We start from the raw sequence: 16,411 nt of genomic DNA, 5'->3' as shown, positions 1-16,411 counted from the left end.
TACACAGTTTTGTTTTGAAGCTCAAATTATTTCTAGTTATACTTTCATTCTGTATTTGCCTTTTCTATTTAATGTGGGCTTTTTGAGATTGATCTATGTCAATACTAACTCATTCATTTCATACTGTTATATAGCGGTATTGTTTTGAAGGTTGCCACAATTTATCCTTCTACTGATTGCTTCTAGTCTTTTGTTATTACAGTGCTGTGGTGAATATCCACAGCTTTGCTTTTTTGTGTTCATGGGAAGCCTGGGTTCCCCTAGGGTATATTCATTTAACACCTATTTTTTGAGAACTTGCTCTGTATCAAGGATTGTTCTAGGCAAAGGGATATGTTACTGAACAAAGAAACAAACAAAAATCCTTCGCTCTTACAGAATCTATGCAAAGTGGAATCATTAAGTTATAGAGTATTTGAATCTTGGCTCACTCAGTATTTATTGAGTATCTATGGTATACCAGGTATATTGAGCCCAGGTGACAGAGATAAAGAGTGTCCAAAACAAAATTCCTATGTTCATGAAGTTCGTGTTCTAGTGGGGGAGATAAAAGGCACATGGTATTCTGGCCAAGTAGGAATGAAGAAAATGGCAGCAGAACCCCACTTAGATGAGTAGTGATGGAAGGCTTTTCCAAAGAGGCAGTATTTGAGTAGAGACTCGAATGAAATGGAGGTGTGTTTCCCACTGTCTAAAAAGCTGAGGCAACAGCTAATGCAGAGGTCTTGCAGAAACAGTATGATTTGGTCAGGTGTAGTGGCTCAGGCAAAAACTTGAGACCCTCCCTGAAAAACAAATGAGAAGCAAAAGAACAAGGGGTGTGGCTTAAGTGGTAGAGTGCTTACCTAGCAAGTACAAGGCCCTTAGTTCAATTCCTAGTACTGCCAAAAAAAAAAAAAATCATGAATAAAGAATGACAAGGAGCTGGGCATGGTGGCGTATGCCTGTAATCCTACCACCCTGTAATTCCAGCACTCAGGAGGTGGAGGCAAGACGATGAACCATGAGTTTGAGGCCAGGCTGGTTACATAAGTAAGTCTGAGGCCAGTATGGAATACATTGTTGAAACCCTGTCTCAAAATTAAAAATAAAAAGGAAAATAAATGAAAGGCAGGAAACTCATTGTCTCCTGAATGCAGTGATTGGTGAAAAGTGAAAGGGTAGGTTGCCAGGTATCAGTCAGATCATGTAGGGCTTTTATAGTCTCTTGAAGATTTCAGATCTTGTGTAAGTGTTGCTGAGAAGTAAATGATAATGTGATTAGGTCTTGGTCTAGAGACAGCAATAAATAGGTGAGAAGTGGTTAGATTTGGTATATGTTTTAAAGATAGTGCCTATTGGGTTTTTTTTGTTGTTGAAAGATTGGACATGAGTGAAGAACAGGGAGGGGAAACAAGGATAACTTCACGTTTCTTTGATGGAGCTAAAATAATTGACTCATAGTATTTTTATTCAGTTGGAGAAAATTAGATTGAAAATTTTAAGTTTGAAATGTCTATTACATATCCTAAATGTTTGTTATTAGATACTAAACTGCAGTTCAAGGTGATTCAAATAGTTTTACACTTCCACTACCTTCATAGGATCCATTTGGGTGCACTTCAGATTTGTTGACTTCCCAGTAAGAGAGAGCAAGTCAAAATACTATTCTGTTGAGTTTCATTGATAGTCTACTAAGGTAACCTACGATTTTTTTTGGCAGTACTGGGGTTTGTTTGTTTGTTTGTTTGTTTTGTGGTGGTGTTAATGGGGTTTGAACTCAGGGCTTTTGTGTTTGCTCTATTGCTTGAACCACACCTCCAGACTAAGGTAATCTGCTATTAAAACAGTAATAAATAAATAAATAAAATCCTAGTTAATTCTTTTGTGTAAAATCAATTAACTTGTCCTGAAGTAAATTCTGTAAATCTGTAAGTTAGGTTACTAATTTTGTTTTTCTTTAGTTGGGATTCACCCAATTTAATTTTGGTTTTGGTTTTTCATTTTAGATGCTGGATCTGGTATGGAAGAAGTGGAATTAAGCTGGGAAGATTATCTAGAAGAGACAGGGTCCACAGCAGTTCCCTATGGATCGTTTAAACATGTAAGTGATGACTGAATTTGCCTTGCTGGTTATATTCTTTTCAACTGCATCATGATTAGAGAATCTAGAATTACTTTAAGTTAGGGGCCATGAAAACATTTAAATGGTTTTCCTTTTCCCTCTTCATGCTATCTGCCTTAAGAAAACTTAACATACTCCAAAATCCTTTTTGGTTTTCTATATTTTCTGCTTCATAATGTAGTATTTCTCTCTTTGACCATTCATGAAATGCCTTCATTTTTGTCAAAAAAAAAAAAACCTCATGAATTGAAGAAAAATGTTTATTTTTCTTCATCTTTATTGCATTTTGTGACTTTGGTTTGCTCATTGAAAGTAATTTCAGCAGCATTGTTTTCTGTCCCTTAGTTGAGCAGAAGCATAAGTATGTTGTCCATTGGGTCATATTTGTGACCTGTGCAGCCCAGTTTTATGCCTTAACAGCCCAATTGAATGCTCTGCCAATATACAGTATATTTGCCCTATGTAGTAACTTTAGAATATAAGAAAAATATAAATAATTTTCATGTAGGGCTTCATTTTTAACCTGTTGTCCCTAAATTCCCTTTAAAAACACATAAAATTAATAATTCTGGATGTGGTTACACACCTATAATCTCAACACTCAGAAGGCAGAGGCAGGGAGATTGTGAGGTCAAGGCCAGCCAGAGATACATAGTGACTTTGAAGCCAGTCTGGGGATACATAGGTGAGACCCTGTCTCAAGAACAAAGTTACTTCATATTTGTCTTAGTCTGCTTAGCTGTTGTGAACAAAATATTGTAGATGTGGGTGGCTTAAACAACAGAAATTTACTTTCTCACAGTTTTAGAGACTTAAAGCCTGAGATGAGAGATCATGGTCAGTTTCTGGTGAGGGTTCTAAGTTTACAGATGGCTGCCTTCTTGTGTCTTCACATAAGACAGTTTGTGGGGAGTGAATGTGTGCATCTAAATGCACATACGCGTCTGCACATGTGCCCTCTGGTATCTCTTCTTATAAGGATATGAATTTTGTTGTACTGTGGCTGTACCCTATGACCTTATTAACCTAATTATCTCTGCTGTGATCTGAATGTTTGTGTCCCTCACCCCCCAATTCATATGTTGAACCCTAATCCCCAGTGTGGTGATATGAAAAGGTAAAGCATTTGGGAAGTGATTAGGTCCTGAGAACTTTATCCTTATGAGTGGAATTAGTGCCTTTTATAAAAGGGAGTTGAGTTTGTCCCTTCTGTCATGTGAAGACCCAGGAAGAAATACTACCTCTGAAGCAGATAGTCTTCATCAGATACTAAGTCTTCTGGTGCTTTGATCTTGGACTCCCCAACTACCAGAATTGTGAACAATAAATGTTTCAATCTAAGATATTTTGTTATAATGGCCTGAATAGATAGACATCCTCCATAAAGAGCTTGTATCTAGATACATTAGAGGTTAATGTTAGAATATGTGACTTTTAAGAGTTGCACGGTTCAGTCCATGATACTGTTCAGCAGAGGATAGTTTTTTTGTTCTAGGATTTGTGAAGACACTAATACTCAGTATTGACTATGATTTTGTGAAGTTGGGTCATATTCTTTTAGCTGTTGTCTTTGTAAACTAAAGAGCCTTATCATTTTCAGTTTGTCCTCATGTAAAAGTCATATTGCTTGCTCTGTTTGATTATTTCATAGTTTATTGGTCCCAAGTTAAAGTCATGAGAATTGTACATTTCAGGTGAGGATTTTATTTTTTCTTATATTAATCTTTTGTAGTTCTTTTCAATGAACTTTTTTTTTTAATATGGAGAGCCTTTTAGTAGTTATGTGATACCTTTGAGTTCTTGTTTTTCATGTTATTATTATTCTGATGTGTATTTATCCAAGCTTATCTATTTATATAAATGTTCAAATGAAGGACAAATTCTCTTACCAAATTTCTGGTTTTATTTATTTTATTTTATTTTTTTTTTGTGTGTTGGGTGTTTACAAATTTCTGGTTTTAAAGATGTCATTTTATATGGGACTGAGGTAACTCAAGATTTTGCACTTGCAAAACCAGGTACTCTACCACCACTTGAGCCATACCTTCAGTCCATTTTGCTCTTGTTATTTTGGAGATAGGGTCTCATGAATATTTGCCCAAGCTGGCCTTAAACCACAATCATCCCGATCTCAGCATCCCAAGTAGCTAGGATTATAGGTGTGAGCTTAAAGATGTCATTTTAAAGAAACACATGCTGCTGTTGCCTCTATGAATGACAAAACAGTAAGAAAATGAAAAACAAATGGATATTCTTTGTTACATGTAGGAAATATTTGTAAACCTGAATCATATAGTATGGGCAAGGGCTGTCAAATACTGTGAAAATCAAGCATGGGTGTGAGAAGATTCTGAGATGGGGTGCCGATGGCTAGCACATCACAGGCAAAGTTGGTAGAACTCAGATCTTCAGGTCAATGGATGTGTAGCCTCCTGGAAAGAGCATTGCAAAATCCAGATTGGCACACAGGAAGCTGGAAAACAGGATTGAAGAAGGAGTTATACATGAACCACATGTTGGAGGAAAGGGCCTTTCTCATGGCACATTCTGGTGGAGGGAGTGGTACTCACTGTGGGAAAGGCACTAAACCCTACTTGGGTGTTCTAGAACAAAAACTTTATGCTGTTAGGGGAAAGAATACAAACCCTATCAACCCAATGGCAGAGGTGAAGGCCCATTGCAGTCTAGGGAATAGAACAAAAGAGGGAAAGCCCTGTGTCTCTGCTGAAACAGTTGTGATCCCCTGGAGTTGAGGGAGGGAGTAGGATCCCTAAGACCCAAGGACACAGAACCTAAGATTGAAGTTGGGTCTCAGAGAATTCCCCTTCTCACTTGCCCTGCACTACCAGGTTGGAAAGTGTTGGCCAATAACTGTCTATTGTAGGGCAAAAGCCAAGTATGTGAGAGGTTCTGAGGTATAGTCACAAAGAGAAGACCTGAGTCTGAGGGTAGAGCAGTAGGCATTGACAAAAAAAAAAAAAAAAGACCTTTTGGCAAGTGAGCCTACATTTTAAATACTACATGATGCTGCAGGAATTTGAAGCCTGTGGTGCACTGTGACTAACCATAGTAAATAACATAAAGGCCCAGCTCCACTTCTGATTACATTAACTGAATCTTCTCCCTCAAACTAAAGGCCCTAGAAAAAAAGAAACTTGCCCATTTCCAGGCATTAATACTGTTTGCTTCAGTCTTGACTATTCTATATATTATATCTGACTTCCAACCAGAAAATTATAGGAAACATAGAGAAATAAGATAAAAGAAGCAACTGTCAAGAGAAAAAAATATATATTTTTTCTTCTTTTTTTTTGGGGGGGGGCACTGGGGTTTGAACTCAGGGCCTCACGCTTGCTAAGCAGGCATTATACTGCTTGAGCCACTTTGCCAGCCCAAAAGAAAAATATTAAAGGAAGTTTTTAAAGGAATTTGATTAAATACAGAGACTTGGAATTATATATAGAAATAAAAAATAATGGAAAAGAGTATAAATATAAGTAAATATAAAGGTCATTTTTTCTTAATTGCAATAGCTCTAAAAAGAGAACTAAAGTAAAAATAGAAATGTGCATTTATAGTATATTGAACTACAATAGCACAAAGAATGAGAAGGAGGACTTGGGAATATGTGGCTGGAAGATCTTTATATAATGTGAAGTGGTAAAATAATATTTGTAGTTATTAAAGATGAACATTGCAAACTTCAGCAACCACTAATGAGTTAAGAAATTATTTCGGTAAAATATACATAGAACTTGCCATTTAAATCATTTTTAAATACACAGTTTAATGGCATTAAGTATAGTCTGTATTTACAACTATCTGCAGAACTTTTTTAGTCATCTCAAACAGAAACTCAATACACATTAAACAGTAACTTCCCATTTCTTTTTTGCAATCCTGAGCAATCCCTTTTGTACTTTCTGTATTTCACATAAGTAGAATCATACATATATAATATTTTTTTGTCTGTCTTATTTCATTTACCACCATACTCTTAGCATATCATTATAATTCTTTTAAAAATTTTTAGCAGTTGTCCTTGATTTGTAATATATATTTACCACTGATGCAAGTCTTTTTTTCAGGTAACACTACTTGACAGGTCATGTAAAATATTCTTATAATAAAGTATTCTTGATTCCTCCCTCACATCCTTTATTCAATTGTTGTCATTCATTGATTTATATGCTACCACATTCATAAGCTATAATCAACACATGCTTTGTTGCTGTTATTATATTGAGTAAACTATTATCTATTAGCTCAATTAAGAATAAGAAAAATTAAAGTTTTTAATTTTACCTTCTTTTATTCTTCTCTAATGCTCTTCCTTTCTTTATGTAGAACCAAGTTTCTTTTTTTAAATTTATTATCGTTGTGCTGGGTGGGGGTACATTGTAGCATTTACAAAGATTCTTACAAGAACCAAATCTCTGATCTATATCATTTTCCATCTAACTAAAGAATTATATTGGTTGATTGATTGATGATAATGGGAGTTGAACTCAGAGCCTTGTGCTTGCTAGGCAGGCACTTGTATCATTTGAGCCGCTCTGCATCCCTTTTTGTGTTGTTTATTTTGGAGATAGGGTCTTGCATCATTCTTAGGCAGGCCTGGACTCCGTCATCCTACTTGTGCTTCCCCATGTAGCTGGGGATGACAGGTGTGCATCACTGAATTCAGTCATTGGTTGAGATGGGATCTTGGGAACTTTGTGCCCAGGCTGACCTTAATTTTCCCAGTGTCTGCCTTCCAAGTGGCTAGGATTACAGGCTGAGCCACAGCGCCCAGCCTCTAAAGAATTTTAAAAATATTTCTTGGAAGGCAGGTCTCCTGGCCACAAAATGCCTCAAATTTTGTTTGAGAAAGTATTTCTTATTCACTTTTTAGGTATAATTTTGCTTGATTCAGAATTCTGGGTTGATGGCTTTTTCTTTCAGTGTTTTAAGTATTTTACTCTATTCTCTTCTTGCATGATTTCTGAGGAAGTAAAAGAGCATTAGAGAAGATATGAGAAGGTAAAATAAAATAATTTCTTATTTTTTTTTTTTGGCAGTATTGGAGTTTGTACTCAGGGGCCTGCTCTTTTTAGGCAGGCACTCTACCACTTAAGCTACTTTGTCAGCCCTAATTTTTCTTATTTTTAATTGAATTAACAGACAACAGTTCAGAATATGAATTGCAGCAATGTATAAATATATGTATAAATGTCCATGTATAAACATATGCTTAAGTAAGACTATGTATAATTGAAATGAATGATAGCAGTGATACTGGATATAGGAGGGAGGAATTAGAATTATTTTATTATTATAATGTACTCATACTACCCATGTGTACATAGGTGGTATAGCATATTTCAAAAGTGAATTGAGTTAGTTAAGTGTATATTGTAAACTCTAGATAACCATTTAAAAAATGGTTTAAAAAGATAGTCTGGATTGTAACTCCATGGTCGAGTGCTTGCTTAGTATGTGTAAGGCCTTGGGTTTTATCCCTACGGCCAAAGAAGAGAAAATAATAATAAGAAAGACATATAGCCGATATAAAAAGACAAAATATATTATTAAAAATGCTCATTTAAAATATTAAAAGGTGGGAAAAGCAGGAAGAAAGAACAAAGCAGCAAATTAAAAATAGTAATATATAGAATATGGTAAATTTTTTCTTTTGTGTGGTGAGGATAGAACCCAGGACCTTGTACATGCTAAGTATATGCTCTACCACTGAGCTATACCCCCATCTCTGTATATGACAGATATTAATCCAACTATATCAGTAATCACTTTGTTGGTGGTCTAAATGTACCAATTAAAAGATTGAGATTGTTACAATAGGTCATAAAACAAGACAGAAATCTATGTTGTCTACAAGAAATTGCACATTTAATATAAAGACACATATATAAAGCTGAAACAGGAGGTTTATAGTTCAAAGCCAGCCCAGGAAAATTAGCAGGAAACCCTGTCTAAAAAACATACTGGAAGCAAAAGGTCTAGGGACATAGCTCAAGAGACTCTGAGTTTAATTCCTAGTACTGAAAAAAAAAAAAAGGCATATAGATTAAAAGTAGGGCTGAGGTCATGGCACAAGTGGTAGAGCACCTGCTTAGATTAAAAAGTAAATGGGTGGGAGAAAATATGCCATGCTAACACCAAGAAAAGAAAGTTGGAGAATGTATGCTAATTTCAGACGGTAGATTTCAAAGCAAGGATCATTATCAAGGATAAAGAAGGATAGTACATAATAACAAAGGAGTCAGTTCTGCAAGAAGGCATCACATCCTTAACGTGTATATACCTAACAACACTGTCAAAATATTTGAGGCAAGAATTCAAACTTATAACTTCAAAGAAAGACAGATGAATCATATATACATAATACTTTTTTTTTCCAATACTGAAGTTTGAACTCAGGACCTGCCCTTTTGCTTTAGTTATTTTTCAGGGCTGACCTCAAACCGTGGTCTTCCTACCTATGCCTCCCTGTAGGTAGGATGACAGGCAAGTGCCACTACCACTACCCTGATGATTTGTTGAGGTGGGGCTTTGCTAACTTTTTACCTGGGCTGACTATGAACCACAATCCTCTCAATCTCTGCCTCCCCACTAGCTGGGATTATAGGCATGAGCCATTGTACCCCACCCATGATAAATCTAATATTATGGTTGAAGAATTCAGTATCCTTCTATCAGAAATGGGCAGATTGATCAGACAGAAAATCAGTAAGAACATCGTTGATCTCAGCACTGGATATAATAGCTATCTGTAAAATACCTCATCCAACAACAGCAAAATATATACTCTTCTCAAGCTTACATGAAACATTCACAAAAATGGACCACATTCTGGGCCTTAAAAACTTAGTGAACAAATTTAAAAGAATAAAAGTCATGTAGTATCTGCTCTGATGACAATGGAATTAAACTAGAAATCAGTAGCAGAATGATAAATGTAAAATCCCCAGATACTTGGAGATTAGACAGCATATTTCTAAATAACACATGGGTCATGGAAGAAGTTCCAAGAGAAATTTAAAATTATTTTGAGCTAAACAACAATATAACATCAAAACTAGGAATAAATGTAACAAAAATGTAGTTTGCAGGGAAACTCCAAATTGTTAATGTAAGTTAAAGACTTATATAAATGAAGGGATATCCTTTGTTCATGTAATAAAAGTCACTGGTCTCCCCAAATAAGTATGTAGGTTTACTGCAAACCAATCAACCCCTACCCCCACACACATACACAATTTTGTGTAGAATTAGATAAGCTCATTCTAAAGTTTATATAGATATATAAAGGACCCAGAATAGCCAGACACACATAAAGAATAAAACAAAACATGAAGGCTAGATACAAACTAGATGTAAACTTACTTAAGACAGTTGAGTGCTGTTCTAAGGAAAGATAAATCACAAACAAACAGACCAGATCCACTTTTGTAAGGACACTTGGTTTATAACAAAGGTGGCAACTGATAGGAATTGGGAAAGATGCTGATTTAATTGTGTACTTATTTATTTATTTGGGCAGGAGGAGACAGGGTTGTATTATGTAGCCAAGACTGGCCTTGAACTCATGATCCTACTGCCTCAGCCTCCTGAGTGCTGGAATTTTAGGCATGTGTCACCATAGCCCACTGTACGTGCATATTAAAACAAATAAAATTTGATCCTAACTCCATACACAAATGAATTTCAGGTGGATATCAGTTCTAAATATGAAAGTCTTCTAGAAGATAATACTGCATGTCATCTCTTTGACCTCTAAGGTTAGGGAAAGATTTGTTTAAAAATATAGAAAAAGTACTATAACATTTTAAAAGGAAAAATATTGATAGGTTAGACTACATTAAAACAAAGGACTTTTAAAAAACAACTAAGACACTATTGTGAGAATATATTGCAATTCAAATAACCATCAAAGAATTGATATCCAAAATATACAGTGAATAAAAAATGGGCAAGGTTAGCCAGGCTCACACCTGTAATTCTACCTATTTATTTGGTAGACTGAGATTGGGAAGATTGTGGTTCAAGGTGAGACTGGGCAAATAGTTCATGAGACCCCCATATTCAAAGTAACCGGAGCAAAATGGACCAGAGGTGTGGCTCAAGTGGTAGAGCTAGGCATTTCCCAAAAGAAGTCGTCTAAATGGCTAATAAATGTAAAGGTTCTTCACTTCATTCATAGTCAGTTAATACAAATTAGTGGTATCTGCCAGTGAGACATAATAGACCATTTAAAATACTAAAAGACAAAAAATATAAAACATGTTGGTTGGAACAGAATGAAAGCATTTATCATGTGCTTTTAGGAGAATAACTGTCGTAACTGCTTTGGGAAACAGTTTGGTAATATAAGAAATCAATGTATATATGCACCAAGGGACATACAAAAATGTTAATGGCATCATTATTTGTAGTTTCTCAAAGCTATGAACTGCCAGAACACCATTCTGGTAGCAGTAGAATGGATAAATATAGAACAAAGAAAAAGACTACACTGTTACATGCAGCAGAGTGAATGAATCTTATAATCAGTGTTTGGCTAGAGAAGCTCCACACAGAAAAATAAAAAATACTGCAGTTTCATTAATGTAGTGTCAAATTATAGGTGCTACTGCAGTGTTGTAATTCAGAATAGTAGTTACCTTTCAGGAGCAAAACAGTGTAGTGACTGGGAGGAAGAAGGAAAGCATGGGATTTTCCTTCTCTGGCTCTTTTGAGGACTACACATTCACTCTCTAGTGGTCTTGATTGTCGTATTTGCATTATTTGTCATGTCTCCATAGTCTTCCCCCAGTATCAGTTCCTTACCCTCCTTTCATTGTCTTTCATGGATTTGACACTTTTGAAGAAAGTATATTGCATGTCAGTTATTTTGTGAAATATTCCTCAACTTGGATTTATTTTTTCCTCCTTAAATTGAGTTTATACAGATTTGGCAAGATTGCCGTAGGAATAAAGTTGTGGTTTTTTTGTTGTGTGATGACAAGGATACATGAGATGTATGTTTTAGGACTGGTGGTGTTAACTTTGATCAGTTAGTCTGTCATCATGTCTTCTTCTTTCACATATCTCTGATTTCAGTCCAGAACCACATGGTTCACTCTAGTCTTCCTTTTACCTTATTCATAACTCCTTCCTCCTGCAGTGAGAAACATTTCATAATCTACAGTGTGTTTATTTACTTAGTCTTAGTATTATATATAACGTCAATCTAGAATTGCTAATGCATATCTTTGTCACCATATAATTTAATTCATAGAATCAATTAAAACACCTTTGAGAGAGAGAAAGGGAGAACATTGTTATCATTAAGGATAACTGGTAGGAGCACAGACTATCTCATGGATACTGGGAAATATGACTTCCTGTATATAGTATATACTATACTAATTTATTATCAATATGGCATATTTTTGTCCTTATTCTAGTTTCATGAAATTTTTGTTGAATGATATAGAAATCACACTTGAAAACAATGTATTAAAAGCTTTTAAAATGGTAAATATTTAATAATGTGTATATTTAATAGAAAGCATTTTCTGTAATTGTAATAGGCTATGTTGGTGAATTTTACAAAAACCAGTCAATCAATAAATAATGAGCCAAAGACATGAAGAGCTTTTTCATAGAATAGGATACAGGAATACCATGTATGCAGATGTAAAGACATTCAACATCACTGGCCATTAGGAAAATACAAATTAAAATCACCATGAGCTGTCACTGCACAGTGATCAGAATGGTTTTACATTACAGTACTGGACTGGAGGAGTGGCTCAAGTGGTAGAGTGCCTGCCTAGCAAGTTGAGGTCGTAAGTTTAAACTCCAGCACTACACACATATACACACACACACAAAAAAAAAAAAAGAAGGAAAGAAAGAGACAGCACTGAATGGTAGTAAAGATGCAGAGAATTTTTATCTCTTACATTACTGGTGAGAATGTTAAATGGTGCAACTACTCTGGAAAGCAGTCTGACAGTTACTTTACTAACAGCCCTACAATTTAAAGATTGTACTGCTTGACAGTTATTTCCCCCAAAATGAAATATGATTATTCATAGCAACTTATTTTTAATAGCCCCAAACTAGAAAAAAACCAAAATATGTTAATAGATGAGTGGTAGTGGTTAGTAAATTGTAACACATGCATGGAATACTAATAGCCTATATCTTTCAAAATATCCAAGTCATTCTGGGTGCCAGTAGCTCATGTCTGTAATCTTAGCTACTTGAGAGGCTGAGATTGGAGGATTGCTGTTCAAGACCAGCCTGGGCAAAAAGTTTGAGAAGACCCCCTTCTCAAAAATAACCAGAGTAAAATGGACTGGAGGTATGGTGCAAGTGGTAGAACACCTGCTTTGCAAGTGCAAAGCCCTGAGTTCAAACCCCAGTCCCACACACAAAAAAGAATGTCCAAGCCATAAAAGACAAATAAAGCCTGAGGAACTGTTCCAGATTAAAAGAAACTTTATTTATGAGACATGACAATAGAATGTAACACATGGTCCAGGACTTTAATTTATTTTAAAATATTACGGAGACAGTTGGTATAAGATTAAATAATGGTATTATATCAAAGTTACTTTTCTGATTTTGACATTTTACTGTGCTCACAAATGCCTTGTTTTTAGAGGTACATTAAAGTATTTATGAGTAACAGGACGTAAGTCTAAAACTGACTCTCAAAGCATTAAAAAAGCATGTGTGGGCATGGGAGCAAGGATATAGCAAATGTAGTAAAATGTCAACATTTGGGGAAACTTAGCAAAAAGGCTCCAATAATTTTCTCTATTCTTAAAAACATCCTATAAATCTGAAATTATACCAAAGTAAGAAGTTAAAAACAGAATATAAAAAGTCTGATGTTTTCTTAAACACCCTTTATCTGTCCGTTTTCTTTTTTTTTTTTTTTTTTGCCTTTATTGTCTCTCCTGCTTCATTTAGATTTTACTCTGAATAGGTTACATTCCTAGAGTGAAGCTTCATTTGGTTCATTTAAGAGTTCATATAAAGTTGGGCACCAGTGTCTCACCCCTGTAATCCTAGCTACCTGGGAAGACAGATCAGTAGGATCATGGTTCAAAGCCAGCCCTGGGCAAATAGTTCTCGAGACCTATCTCAAAAATACCCAACATAAAAAGGGGTTGATTGAATGGCTCAAATGTTAGAGCTCCTGCCTAGCAAATGTGAGACACTGAGTTCAAACCCCAGTACCACCAAAAAACCCCACCAGATTTATAGAAAATACTTAATTCCTTTACTGTCTAATGAACATAGCAACATTGCTATTTCTCTGTTTTGTTTGGATTATTACTATGAGTTAGAACTGGTATTTCTCAGGTTTCCCTTGAAAAGATTTTATACCTTTAAAACTGCTAAATCCTAAAAAAGAATGTTGGGCAGAGATTCACTCATCTAAGACACTTGTCTGGTATCTAATAACATTTTGTTGTTCAGGTGGACACCCGTTTGCAAAATGGATTTGCTCCTGGGATGAAACTGGAGGTGGCTGTGAGAACAGATCCTGAAACCTACTGGGTTGCCACCATCATCACTGCCTGTGAGCAGTTGCTTCTTCTCCGCTATGATGGCTATGGGGAGGACCGGAGAGCAGACTTCTGGTGTGACATCAGGAAGGCTAATCTGTACCCCATTGGGTGGTGTGAGCAGAATAAGAAAACCCTCGAAGCTCCAGAAGGTAGTAAAATACTTTTAGTCAAGACATAATGTGATATCGCTATAAGAAAATGTGGACTGTCCACAGTCTTGAAGTTTTTAGTCTCCCTGGCACATAGGTTTATTTAACTTTTTTAGGTCAGTATTTTGTATGAAAATATTTATAAGGAATAATGTACATTTCCCTATCTTTCAAAATTATTTTCTCTGGAGAAAATTTTTATCAGCTTCTTTTTATCCTTTAAAACTATGAGACTCTCTGAGTTTGGTACTAGTATGTCTAGTTGTTTTAAGTACATTGGGCCTGACTGATTTGCTATCATTTCTATTTCTACAGTTTATTTGTATGCAAATAGTATGTAAGAACGCTGAGGAAAAATAATGCTTTGTTTTTTTCCTGTTTTAAATTTCTGGTGCCCTTGAAATGTGCTTTTATATTAAATAATACAGATTTGCGAAAATATACCTATTGCAATAAAAAATAAAATAAAAAGTTACATTCAAATAGAATAAATCACAAGGTGAAACACTACACACAAACACAAAAAACCAATATGCTAGAATTAGGGTCATCCATATTACTACAAACCCATTAGAAATAGGCTTTCTCTTCTATGAAAAGTAAAAAAAAAAATTGGATTGGTTTATGAATCAAAATCCCCTTTTTTCATACGTGCAAGAGTTATATCTAAATTCCTAAAGAGTAAAATAAAAGAGAGCTGGGTGTGGTTGGCTCACAATTGTAACCTCAGCTACTTGGGTGGCAGAGATCTAGAGGATCATCATTCAAGGACAGCCCAGGCAAAAGTTAATGAGACCCCCATCTCAGCTTGTTCCTGTGATCCTACCTATGTGGAGGCTGTAGATAAGAGGATCACCATGTAAGCCAGTCTCTGGCAAAAAAAAAAAAAAAAAAAAAATTGAGACTGGGCTCAGGGTGTGACTCAAGTGGTAGAGCACCTGCTTAGCCAGTGGGAGGCCTGGAGTTCAAACCCCAGAACTCCCAAAAAATTTAAAATATGGATAAGGGCATATAGACAAATACAAATAGAAAAGAAGCCAGGAGTCTTGGTGTTTCTGAGTGTTTCTTGCCTGTAACAAAAGCAGAATTCAGGTGAGAAAATATTATCAGAGACAAAGAAGAATATTTTTTTTTTTTGGAAGGTGGAGGTTATATATACGTGGGACGGGGGGTCATAAGGAAATGGAGAAGTTCTTTTATTTTTTTTTAATTTTATTATTCATATGTGCATACAGGCTTGGGTCATTTCTCCCCCCTTGTTTTAAAAGAAGAATATTTTAAAACAATAAAAGCAATAAGAAGAAACAAAGACCATCTATATACAACCAAGGAGTAGTTGCCAGGATATGTTGTTACAATAAAAAAAAAAGAGAAAGAACGAAGGATGTGTACAGAGTAGAGAAGGAAGAGAGCATGTGGTGTGTGTATGTGAACTTACTTGTTTAAAAATAAAAGAATAAATCATTTAGAAAAGTTATCTTAAGGGAACAAAGGAAACACCGTGAAGGTGACAGGGATAGATTTTCTGTATATATTTTATAGATTTGGCTTTTGAATTATGTAAATATTTTATGTAACTGTAAAATAAAATGAAGTTTTAAAAACACAATTCCCCAAAACCAAAAGCAAAATAAAAATGGAGCTTGTGGGATAACCACACAGAGAACTATTTCTGTGACTTTAAAATACAATAATTTGAGTCTACTTCCTCAGTAGGGATAAACTATAAGGAAAAAAAATAACAAAAATCCTTGTTTTCAGTGCTCATATTGTTGGTGGTAGAGTTACTGGTATTAACTATAAATAAATTTATAGTTATTTGTGTATTGTGAGGTAAAACAAAAATAGTATCTAATTGGGAACTAGGGTCTTCAGTTTGATAGAAAGGAAATATAGCTTACATAGACAAGGCTAAATAAAAGTATGGTCTTTTCTGAATTTGTACTGGAAGTATCCTGATATGATTCATCTTTTAAAAAAGAAGAAACAGAACAGGAAATTTACTAGTGGCAGACACTGAAAAGGCCTGGAAACACTAACCCAGTAGCAGTGAACACTCTCAGTACCCCAGTTATCATCTCTAGGTTCCAGTTTTACTGGAACAAATTGGAATTCCTTGGAGAAATAGCTGGTACTGATCTGGGTCAAGAAATGTACAAGTGAGCTTGAAACATCTTACCACACTAAAAAGCAAGAATGATACCAGTGACTCTTACTGTGTCAAAAGGCCTCCGGATCCAACCTGAAGAGACTTTGTTTGGTTTGAAGATGGGATGGTTTTAACATCAATAAGGACAATAGTTACAATGGTTTCAATTATATGTGTTTTAATTTGTGACTTCATAGTGAAGTTTTTAAACAAGGTTCTCTTTGATAGCCTTTAGAAGATTTGAGGGAACCTACTGATTATTTTAAAGGCTGGTAGATTTAAGGAAAGAATAAAAAGAGTCAAACACATATCATGCTTTCTTTTTGTGAACTTTATTTCAGGGTAATCAAATACTAGATGAAGAGAAGTCTTCCTTCCCTCCTTCCTTCCTTGGAACTGGGGCTTGAACTCAGGGCCTCGTGCTTGCTAGGCTAGT

General features: G+C 35.3%; 1 protein-coding gene across 11 annotated transcripts in view; it reads left to right on the top strand.

Annotated features, from left to right (window-relative positions):
* Positions 1 to 16,411, top strand: part of Sfmbt1 (Scm like with four mbt domains 1) — a 122,973-nt gene that overhangs the window by 69,277 nt on the left and 37,285 nt on the right. For all 11 annotated transcript variants that reach the window (XM_074043936.1, XM_020175209.2, XM_020175211.2 and 8 more), the window contains 2 exons: positions 1,989 to 2,083; positions 13,586 to 13,826. In XM_074043936.1, the coding sequence (XP_073900037.1) occupies positions 1,989 to 2,083; positions 13,586 to 13,826 (336 nt within the window). The remainder of the gene's footprint in view (positions 1 to 1,988; positions 2,084 to 13,585; positions 13,827 to 16,411) is intronic.

This window comes from Castor canadensis, chromosome 10 (genome assembly GCF_047511655.1).
Source record: "Castor canadensis chromosome 10, mCasCan1.hap1v2, whole genome shotgun sequence".
Classification (NCBI taxonomy): Eukaryota; Metazoa; Chordata; class Mammalia; order Rodentia; family Castoridae; genus Castor; species Castor canadensis.
This window is presented reverse-complemented; position numbering and strand designations above follow the sequence as displayed.